At 39.1% G+C, this 12,174-nt stretch overlaps 1 protein-coding gene across 2 annotated transcripts in view; it reads right to left on the bottom strand.

Annotated features, from left to right (window-relative positions):
• LOC122812266 (tetratricopeptide repeat protein 39A-like) overlaps positions 1-12,174 on the bottom strand; it is an 825,358-nt gene that overhangs the window by 617,217 nt on the left and 195,967 nt on the right. For both annotated transcript variants that reach the window (XM_044084661.1, XM_044084663.1), the window contains exon 2: positions 11,816-11,929. In XM_044084661.1, coding sequence (XP_043940596.1) covers positions 11,816-11,929 — 114 coding nt within the window. The remainder of the gene's footprint in view (positions 1-11,815; positions 11,930-12,174) is intronic.

Here is a 12,174-nt window from a genome sequence, read left to right as displayed (position 1 = left end):
ACGATTCCCTGATTGGGATGTGTAGGTAGGCCTCTTTTAGGTCTAGGGTGGCTAACCAAGCATCCTTGGAAAGCATTGGTAAAAGCTGCGGGAGGGTGAATTTTGGTATCACCAGAAAGGTGTTTAGAATGGATAGATAGAGGATGGGGCAGCATGTGCCCTCTTTTCTGGGTACCAGGAAGAGTCTGGAGTAACCTTGGCCTATCTGTTCTGCAGGAATATGCTGTATTGCCCTCATGGAGAGCAGGGAAAAGGACTTGCTTTCTGGCCTCTGCCCACTGGTTTGGAGGAAGATCTGGGAACCCTTTTGGGGTTGGCGGAGTGTGGAAATAAAATTTGTATCCCTGGGACACTATGTTGAGGACCTATCAGTCGTTGGTAATAGTGGCCCAGTTGCTTGCATGGAAGGAGAGTTTTCTTCCTATGGGCACAAGCTGGGGCTGCTGTCTGGGGGGGGGGGTGTCTCTTTCCCCTGGGTCTGGGCTGAGCTGGCCTGGAGGGGGTAGGAAAGGACCAGTGCTTGGAAGGGCAATGTCTACTGAACCTCGGAGGCTGGACCTGTAAGAAGTCTTTAACTGTCTGCATAGATTTAGCTTTTTCTTCCATCTTTTTTAAGACCTCTTCTGTCTTGGCACCAAATAAGTTGTCTTTGTTCAATGGTGCGTCCAATAATTTGGATTTGACGTGGTCTGGCAAGGTCTGTTCCTTAAGCCAAGCATGCCTTCTAAGGACAGAACCAGTGACTGCAGCCCTGCAAGATGCTTCTAGGGCATCAAAGCCACATTGCAAGGTGTGCTTAGTTACTTGACTTGCAGAATGCATTAGCTGTTGTAATTCTTTATTTTCTGCACAAGCAGGAAAGGAAGACATTTTTTGTTTGAGGAGTTCCATGGTATGCTGATGATATTTCAGCATGTGGAACTGACAATTTAATGCTCTAATAGCAAGAGTAGCAGTGGAGTATACTTTTTTTACCCCATCTGTCTAAAGCTCAGGAATCCCTATCTGAGGGGGTGGGATTCTTAGCTGAAGTTGCTTTAATTCCTTTAGGTCCTTGAGAGATGACCTCTGGGTCAGCAGTAGGATTTTTGAAAAGAAATTTGTGAGAGTCAGGGACTCTGTAATACCGGTCAGGTTTCCTGGGAGCAGGAGGAAGGGTGTCAGGAGTCAAACTGGATTCCATAAAAACATCATCCACAACATCCAGGACAGGAGGAATGGCCAAAGGTCTGTGCTGTGATAAATCTAAGAATTCACTGAGTCTCTTTTTCCTTTGGAAGGGGTAGCCTGGCTTCCCCTAATAAGCATAATAAGGTCTTCCGCCATTTTAAGCATTTGAAATTGAGGCAAGGAAGTAGCTGCCTGAGCTTGAGTTGTCAGTTTTTCGGGTGTAGTTTGTACCCTGGGCCTTAGAAACTTGGTAGTTTTGGAAAGAACTGAAGACACGAAAGAAGTCATCAGTCTGTGTCGAGTATCAGTAGTGCGAAGTACTTCCTCGAAAGCTGGTGCCTGCTCAGTGGCTCCGGACCCATCCAAGTTAGAGACATCCACAGGATCCTTAGTTGAAGAAGAGTCTTGTGGCATACTGGACTCTGAAAGGGTCTCGGTAGTGGCCTGCGAATCTACAAAAGTGGGCATCAAGGGCTGTGAAAGCGCCTCACTAAGGACCAGAGAACTGACGACTAGCTTAGTGGAAGTGTTGTCAGCAGTTTTGGACCTGTGTGGTCTGTCTCTGTCTTTATCCTTATGTTTTTTCAGAAAATCAGTACTCGGATGGCTTACTGAAGCCATATTAAAATTTGAGGACTGAGAGCGAAAATATCTAGCTACAATAAGGGCCCAATAACGTATAGTTCTGGCGTTGAACAAAGCACAAAAGTGACAGCGAGGGACGTCGTGGTCTGGGCCTAAACAGGTGACGCAGTAAGAATGGAAGTCACGGTGCAGTATTTGCTTTCCGCAGGCGAGACAATTGTTAGCTTTTTCTGACATAGGTTAGAGCAAGAAAATAAGATCCCCAACAGGGTACTTAGCTTTAGAAGATTTCAACTTCATTTCAGAAATGAAAACTCAGGTAGCAGCTGACCAACACTCGTGCAAACTGCTTCTTCTTCGGGCTCCTCAGCAAGAAAGACTGATGTAATGGCGTCGGCTGCCTGATTTTACACCACTGATGACCTGATGTCAGTCCTGAAGTGACAGCAGCCGATGCAGAAATATTAAGCCTCTGGTATTCGGGCCTACTGAGGGCTACCCCTGGCAGGATAACCCAAATGTGATGACTGCAACAATGGAACACGAAGAACATCTACAGAACAACATGAAATTACAAAGTTTCTGGCAAACAACAGTCAAAGCAATTTCAGGGTCAGAAGAGGGAATACACCAGGCGGAATACAATTCCAACAATGACAGTCTCTCCTTAAATGAAATGTCGACGTATTACCTGGAATATCCTATTTGAATTTGCAACACATCAGGTGATTTCACTTCATACAACTTTTCTACCCAAACACTAGAGCTGGTTGCCGTTAATTTGTTCAGTAAAGGCTTTAATTTTCATGCCTGCAAGGAGGTCTAGTATTGTTGACCTCATTTTAGATTTAAAACATTTCATTAGGAACTTGAACTTTAAACTCATGTTTAATAATACTTTGCAAGGTGTAAGTTCTAATATGTTGTGAAAGCGAAGTGTATTTAATCCACCTCTAACGAACTGTTTGTTGTTTTTTGAAAAATTGAGTGAATTTGACTTCAGGGCAATGTTGAATCGTAATACTGAATGGTATGTTGACAATTGTAATGATAAAGCACTCAGAGTGATGAAACCATGACAAAGGTGGGGTGGGGTTGTGGTCATGGGTAAACAGGATTACATCAACAGAATGAATATTTCCATACTTGATGGGACAATGTATGAAAAATTTCTAGGAATTTTGTGAACATTTCACATTATAAGATTGACATAATTATTAAAGATTTGGAAGATCAAGGCCAGATTAGCCATGACCTAGCAGAATACTTGTATACAAAATACCCCAGAGTCCCTAGTATATTTGGGATTCCAAAGGTACATAAGGACAAACACAACCCCCTTTGAGGTTGATTGTTAGTGCAAGGGGATCAAAAACACACTCTTTGGGAAAATACATTGACACTGTACTGAAAGATGTAGTTAAAGACGAGGGACATATATGTGTAGACTCTTCGGATTTTCTGAAAAAACTCAACAATGTTGAATATGACGAAACCTATATATGTTTAACTGTTGATGTAGTTAATTTTTTTAATGTGATCCCACATTCCATAAGTAATGATTGGTTTGTGTATGATGCACATGTTTTTAGTAATGAACAGGTAGCTACACTAGTAACCCTTATGGAAGTTGTATTAAAAAACAACTTCATTTATTTTGAAGGGCAATATTTTTTTACAAAACTCAGGTGTAGATATGGGGGCCATTTTTGCCCCAATTTTTGCCAATATTACAGTGTTAATGTGGGACAGGAAGTTTCTTTTTACCTCCCATTTTACCAATAAATGTAAAATTATATTTACGTTACACTGACTATTTATTTTTTCTATGGAAAGGGGACACCAAAGACATCAACAAATTTCTATCATGCATCAACAACATTACAGATTTTTTAAGATTCAGTCACACATACAGACTTCACGAGGTCAACTATTTAGATGTGAAAATCAAAAAAGACCAGCAGGGACAGTGTTTTGTTAGTGACTTATATAGAAAACCCACATATTGTAACAGCCTTTTACATTTTTGCAGTAACCATCCTGACCACGTTAAGAAAGGGATTATTAAAGGCCAGTTTGTACGACTAGCTCAGATGGTCAGTACTGACCAGGATTTTTACACCAAAGTGAAATACTTTTTAATGTGTTCATCGCTATAGAGTATCCATTTGAATTAGTGACCTCTATTCAACAAGAAGTAATTTTAAAGAGAGAAAAAGGGGCCTTAGAACCCAGACTGTAAAAGTAGCAGACTCCAAATCCAGCTCCAGACAAGTGACAAGTGGAGTACCTCAGGGTTCAGTCCTGGGACCACTCTTGTTTGGCATCTACTTCTCTGAAGTACAGGCCAACCCTAAGGGACTCTGGCTAACAAAGTTTGCAGATGACTGCAAACTGGGAGCCATTATTGAATCCTCAAATTATATGGATATTCTACAAAAGGGCCTTACAGAAACAGATGCCTGGTGCCAGAGCCATGGGCTCAAGCTTAATGCCAAGAAATGTATAGTTATCCCCTTTGGAAAAAAACATGTACCCATGAATTACCACATAGGTGGCAGTACACTAAACATTGAAAGTGTGATGACAGACATAGGGACACAGGTGGACAGTGGTCTCAGTTTTGATAACCACATCGCCACAACAGTCAGGAAATCCTTCTATGTGGCACACCTCATCACTAAGGGCTTTTCATCCAGAATAAAGGAGGTCATTGTCCCACTGTACTCATCCCTCATTAGACCCATTATAGAGATTATAATGCCCAGTTTGGTATGTACCTCACAAGACATCTGCAACAGCGGCCACAGAAATATCTCACTAAAAGAATCACAGGCCTAAAGCAGATGCCATATGCTGACCGTCTAAAAAAAACTCCAGCTATACTCTGTGACATGTCATCTACTCAGAGGTGATCTCTGCTTAACATACAAGGCCATGTCAAACCCTGAGCTGTTGAACATGCTACACTTAAGGAAATCCCAATCCCTCAGAGCCACATGCTCCAGAGATCTAAACCTTGTCATCACAATGAACAAAACATGCTGGAGGGATAGGTTCCTGACCCAGTGACTCCCCATAGTCTGGAATAGACTGCCCATATATGTCAAGCAGAGCGCCTCATTGGCCCTCTTCAAAAGGAACCTTGATGATTGGATGGGAGATAGGAAATTCACCCCGGGGATCATGTCAGTCGCCCTGCTAGACAGGGGTCCAGAGAAGTAAATATTGTGGGAAGAAATATCCAGGGAATTGTTATGGCTAGGCTTGTATAGGCCCTAGGGCCAATAGCCTAGTACCAACCTATGAACTATGAACAGAGTATACCCCAGACACTAGCATTAATGTAGAAAGAGACAGGGTCATTAAAGAATACACATGTTCTTTTGTCACAAAATTTTCAGTTGATCATTTCAACATTTATAACATTCTGGTCAAAAACTGGCAGATTTTTTATGAACAAAGTGACATTTTAGAAAGGTTAGGACCTAAACCCCAGACAGTTTATAGAAGAGGGATCACTATCAAAAATCTGTTAGTAAGAGGTGAGTCTGCATTGCCACTCAAATGAGATACAGGCACTAAGAGATGTGGCTTTTGTTCACAGTGCAGTTATATATACAACATAGACAAAGTAAAAATTAACCACACTTTTATTAGGCCAAATGGTCAATTTACTTGCAACTCACATGGAGTAATTTATGCAACATTGTGCACGTTGTGCACTGGTTTTTATATAGGGAAAACTATAAGAAGGCTCAAAGAAAGAATATATGAGCATTGTAGGGACATCCGAAATTCACATACCAACAGTGCCCTATATAAACATGTGGAAACATTTCCTTCACATAATTTTAAATTTTGTAGTACTGGAAGGGGTCACAAAAGATCCACGTGGTGGTCCATGGCCTGACTTCCTTGAATTTCGAGAATTATGTTGGCAGGTCAAACTCAATGCCCATGTGAGCCCTGGTCTTAACGACAGTCTTAATATAGGCAGTCTTTTAAAACTGCGTTCTTATGTTATATGAAACTTTAGTAGTGTGGTTCATGGTCATTTAGGGATATATTTGTTTTAAATATTTTTTTAAATATGCATTTTTGTTTATTTAGCATTCATTTCGATTTAATTAATTATAGTGCTTTGTTTAAGGAAGTTTATACTACTAATTGTTTTAAAGTTTTTACTGGTCAACAAAGTCATGTGCTTTTGTAAGGAACAGTATCCAAGTGTGTTTTTCAGCTGTAATGTTCATTCTGAAGAAGTCTATTGTTATACACAGACGAAAGCGCTTAATAAACTGCTATACTAGCTTCATTTATACCTGTGTGGAGATTCTTGCCTTGTTTTCTGAACTTGCCTCTTATTTGTGATGAGATAGCAACTCTGGCTGTATGAGACCGTTTTGCATTCCTACCAAAGTTCTATGATATACAAGAGCAGGACTAGCTTAAGCCTACAAAGGACATAAGGGGATGCAGTTTAACAGGCAGGCGGGGAATAAAGCCAAAGTAGGTGTGATAATGTTAGGCTCGACTGTTACACTGGCCCTCGCTGAAGATCATTTGCAGAGACCCACATCTGTCACAAATGGAGTAACTGGCTACTAACACAAAATTGCTCAGGTTGTTTACAATGAGTTGATACAAACAGATACAAATGTCTTTTTTCTCAGCGGGTCGGTTAAACGGTGCAGCAGGGTAAAAGTCAGTGCTAAATTTATATACAGTTTTTTCTACAGCTACATAGGCCTTCAAAGAGTTTGAATTACTGTTGCTTCTCAGAGTCAGTGGTGAAGCTGTCAGTGTTAAGCATACAGTAAATAATTTTACAATATCAGTTAAAAAAATGAATATGGTAAAAATGAATTAATGAAAAGGTGTTAAAATCATTTGCAGCAACAGAAATGGCAATGTCAGGAGTGTTTAAAGTGATTCACTAATCAGGCACTTTAGTACATTAATACAAAGGGTACCTTTGTACTTTCCAATGCAGCACTGAGCATTCTTTAGGGTAAAAATTGCAAAAGCTGCAACTGAGTCTTTCAGTTCCTAAGAATATAAGACTATTCTTTACTTATCTACACTCATTAATGAAATAGTTGCAGTGGACACCAAAGCAGTGATCCCTCACTAGGACAACCAAATAAACACCCCATTTCCAAAAGAAAAAGGAGACACTTTATTATTAGTCTTACACACACACACACACACACACACACACACACACACACACACACACACACACACACACACACACACACACACACACACACACACCAGCATTTGGTTAACAAGTGTAATGTTAGCAGTTAACACTAGAATAAAACAGAAATCATTAAAATAACTAATGCCCAGTGTCAAGGAAGTTACAAGCGAGATGCATTTCACAGAGAAAGGACTCTGTTGATAACAGTATGTAAATATACTCCTGCAATTAAGGAAATGCAAGAAAGGAGTGGTTAAATGGAAAAAAGTTTGAACAGAAGTGGTACTGGTAATTTATTGCCAATTAACAGGAGACGCTAACACATCACTGCTGACCACTGTGTGCCTGTGAAAGTACACACACCTTCCTATAAGTCACTGAAGATACTTTAGAATATTATTAGTATGTATTACAAATGGACTTAAACAACGACAAATTATCACTGGAAAACCACCATTACAAAGGGTTATGTTAATGTACAAGAAGAGTCAGGTAAAAACAAGATCTTACACTTAACGGCAACAAATCGCCATGCAATAAGCAAAAACAATCATTTGTTCTTTCTTCAGTAACCACGGCATATGCTAAGTAAAACTGTAACATGTACAGAAGGCAAATTACAATTCATAAACTCTCAGAAAGATTGTACAGTAGACCCACTGCATAAAGAAGGTGAATTTGTAGCATTGACAGGCTTATCTTACTTTTCAAAATTCTGTGCAAACCACAAGCTGCTAAAATGTACAACCACATCAGATACTGAATTTCAAAGTGGGTGTCAGAGTGCTGACAGGGGGCATAAATCCCATTGCAACAGTAGCAAAACAATCTCTTGGTGAAATAGTAATGTGTTTCTCTCAATGAAAGCATAAACAGGTTTTACAAAATGTGTTATAAAAACAAAAGTTGGGAGGGTGGCCTAATGGTTAAGGTGTTTGCCTTATAAACACAAGGTGCAGCATTTGAGTCTCACAAGGGATAATTAGCTAGGCTTAAAATGGCTCACAAGGGCAGTTAGCCTAGTTCTAATCTATGAACCTATGAACCTAAAGAATAGCGTACCTTCGTTGAAGGTTGTGCGTCAGGGCTGGTAACTCGGCACGTAAAAATCAACTACCAATCATTAGTGGACCGGAGTTCCGCTGTGGCGACCCCTAACCGGGAAAAGCCGAAAGAAACAACAGTAACACGTATAATGAAAAGGCAGTGACCCTCCAGAAATACAGAATTCCTAAAAAATAAACAGCAAAACGTTAACATAGCATTTTCAAGTCACTGCTACTTTGTTGTACATGTGAACTAGTATTTGTTAATAATTTACCAGAAAATCAAATGTTTTAGAAGAGCCAGATCAGAAATATGCAGCAGAATCATGAACACTCTGCAAAATTCTGAATATTTGAGAGGTACTTTGTGTGTGTGTGTGTGTGTGTGTGTGTGTGTGTGTGTGTGTGTGTGTGTGTGTGTGTGTGTGTGTGTGTGTGTGTGTGTGTGTGTGTGTGTGTGTGTGTGTGTGTGTGTGTGTGTGTGTGTGTGTGTGTTTGTAAGGTGGATTTTACAAATTATCAGTTCAGTTGTCATATATAAACATTTATATTTTAGATACAAAATACTTCCTCCAACAATTTCATATCATACACCAACTTTCAAACATTAAGTGGAAAAAAACTATTGAATATCAAGAATATGTAAAAAATAGCACATACTAGCAAAACAGTGCAAAGCAATTTAACAGATTGCTCATCTTTTACGTGCAATAATGTCCTAACAGACCTTCAACACCCCTAGGTGGCCTTTTAGTTCCAAAGTACTGCCCCCGCCTTGTTAGACATTACTGCTTACTTATCCATTTTCCTTCATTTTTAGCTGCCATCATTAAGGAATCCACAGGATGAAATTGATATATATACTCTGTTATCTATGATGTTTCACTAAGAATAGTCCATTTGCAGGCAGACAAAGGAGGGAAAAGCTCTAATACATATATAGTCAAAAAAGTAACTTAACATAGACAACAGAATGCAGTTAAACTTTTGTTTAAAATACTGACTATGCACTTGCCTACCTTAAATTTTGGGTACATTTGCCTGTTTTCAGCAAGTTGAATATATGCATCCAGGCATAGTTAGGTGTAGTACGCTAATCTTGGATTGGGAATGATTGAATGTTATGTTGGTGTAACTCATACTACTAACCACATACCAGGGCATAAGGTCTACTGATTTTGGACTTATTTTTATTACAAATCTATGGGCTTGATTAGTCATAGTTTTAAGTTTAGTTGTCAACCTGGGACTTGCTTGATTCATGACTACCACAACCCATGTTGTTATTTTCTACTTTTCATATACATCCATCCATCCTCAACCCCTTTTACCCATTTTGCACATGGGGTCGGGGTGTCACTTTAACAGTGACAATCATCTCAAAACCATGGTTTACACTACCGGGTGGCTAACCCTGCCATGTTAGTTCTTCTGTACCACTCACTCGCACACACACTCACACATATGGCCAGTTTAGTGATTGCCTTTGGAATGTGGAAGGAAACTGGAGCACCTGGAGGAAACCTATGCAACTGCAGGGAGGACATGCAGACTCCAAACAGAAAGAACCCCAACTGAGAATCGAACCGGCGAACCTCTTACTGTGAGGCAACAACTCTAACTGCTACACCACTGCGGCCGCCCATTTTTCATATACATATCAAGATTATTTTTGATGGAAGTTAATATAAATTTTCTGGCTATAAAGAGATGCTTATTCCATTATCTTGCAAATTTTGTGTAAAGTGCCTGTCACTTTTTTCCATTTCCCAATATCTTATTTTAGATCTCCCATCAGTGTATTCCAGGCATAGACTTTCAAATAAGATCAGATCAGACATTGCCTTATAGTGCTAGTGAAGGATACCTATGTATAACCTATAAAAAACAGAATACAGTGAAAGTTCCTGAAGGTTTTCTGCAAAATTCACATTTTCCATTTCTGCATTTTTTTCTATTAAGGAATTATTACAACTTTTCTAATTTTTTAGGCACATTGTTCAAAGGCTACAAAATTAAGTGATTTTGCAGAATGTCCATTTTTTCAAATTCAATTTTTTTTTTCTGGTAAATTACTGAGGATTACCTTCAATAACACCAGGCATTACAGTTTAACACTTCCTCCTGTTCAGAAATATGAATGCTGATGCACAACCTGCTGCTCTATTAACTTTTTAAGTGAATTAGAATAATATTTTTTTTTAATTGTTCTTGATTTCGGCTCTTTGTCACCTCATTATTTTTGACTTTGTCCTGATTTCTTGAACAAAGACATTAAGAGGTATGGGTCAGATCAGTGAGGCATAAAGTGATACAGTGCTTTCCCTGAAATAACTAGACATTCCCTTTAGAAGTAAGCAGATTACATAACATCGTTTTCTGATTCTGGTAGACAAACATTGGTCAGAACAGAATTTATAAACTGCTGTCACTGTCCCAAGATCTTTAATGATGGTATCTTTTTATGATTATATCATTTATTTTGCGATGCTAATTTATATCCTTTTTATCACAGCTTCAAGATACTGCATTTACTGCCATTAGCATGAGATCATCATTATTGCACTGGGTGTATAAACTTTGAGATCATCTTGGGGACCTCCTGCATATTTTACTGAAGTAATTATGTTACCAGTTTACAAATAATCAGCATATTGGTTACCTATAGCCCACTTCTTATACATCTGTGAAAAGTCTAAGACAAAGTGGCTGCAGTACATAACCCTGAGGGGCACCCCACTTAACCCATTTCTAGCTAGACAAGATACCCTCAAACCTCATGCACCATGCCCTATCATGTAGCCACAGAATGACTTTGCTTTGTCAATTCCTGTATGTGGAGTAGTACTGAGGTCATTATCAGTAGTTTGTATTCTTTTAACTCCTTTCCAGCTCCCACACTTATGCTTGTTTCACTTCTGATGGAGTTATGCATTGGGATGTATCCCCAGCCTAGAGTCTCTTGGAAGGGAAAGCTTCTATAATAAAATAAATTTTGACCTTATAGTTCAACCAGCCTCAAGGGAGTACATTCAGACATGAAAGGTAGGATTCCATAAAAGACTATGACACCATTTCGTACACTTGTTAGGTGAATTAAACAGTATTCTATACGACAAAGATCATTTTCCTTAATGCTGGCATTCAGAGTGAGAACTTATTAGAATAGCAGATACTCGGGTTAGGTGACCTGATAATGGTGCATATTGCCACTTGACAGCACTTCTAAACAGTGAAGCAAGCCAGAAATACACCATCCAGTTGTTAAACCACAAATTAATCCATTACCACTGAAGCATAAATAAAATCAAAGTACAAGAAATACCAGCAATACACTGGTGCTCTCTTGACTTTGGGGTCATGCATACTTGCAGTGAATTTGCTGTTACCAAATTTAAAACCCTCCTATTAAGCACATCAGCTGAAATTAATTGTGCAGGTTTGTAGTACAGTAGAGAGTCGATTATCCGAACATCAATTATCAGAAACATCAATTATCCGAATGCAGCCTTCTCAAGTTTTTGGGTAGGAAAAATCAAAGTCTGAATATGTAAATGTTATACATATTCACTTGTGCATGTTTTTTAAGCTTGTAGCTTGCTTTTATGTGGAAAATATTCTTCATTGTCCACTGGAATCCCTGAATGATTGAAAAACATGCATTTTTTTTAATCCAATTCAATGTATGTTTGATTATCCGAACAGTCTGATTATCCGAACTATCCTGGGTCTCAATTAGTTTGGATAATCAACTCTCTACTGTACTAACTTAGATTGCACTGAAACCAAACCAAGTGATGCTCACCTAGGCTGGAGCTTTTCCAGACTTTCGCTGAATCTGTTATTAAGAAATAGATCCATAGCCTCCATGCAATCATCTAGAGAGTTTTTTAAGTCCATTGGGGGAAGAACAGCAGCCCTATAAAAAAATGAAGAAAAATCAATCTGAGTCGCTCCATGTTAAATGTACAATTACACCACTTCAAGTTTCTGTTCGCTATTTTACTGCTCAAGTCCTATTTCTGCATTTGCATGTCTGTCCAGCTGTGGAATGCCTTCCTTATACCAAGGAGACTGACTGGGGAACACTACAACTTGTCGCGAAACATCTGTCGACACATGAACAAATTCTGTATCTTTAAGCAAAGTTTTGTATCATTGACT

The sequence above is a fragment of the Protopterus annectens genome, chromosome 9.part0 (genome assembly GCF_019279795.1).
Source record: "Protopterus annectens isolate FY-2018-M chromosome 9.part0, PAN1.0, whole genome shotgun sequence".
Taxonomy (NCBI): domain Eukaryota; kingdom Metazoa; phylum Chordata; order Ceratodontiformes; family Protopteridae; genus Protopterus; species Protopterus annectens.
This window is presented reverse-complemented; position numbering and strand designations above follow the sequence as displayed.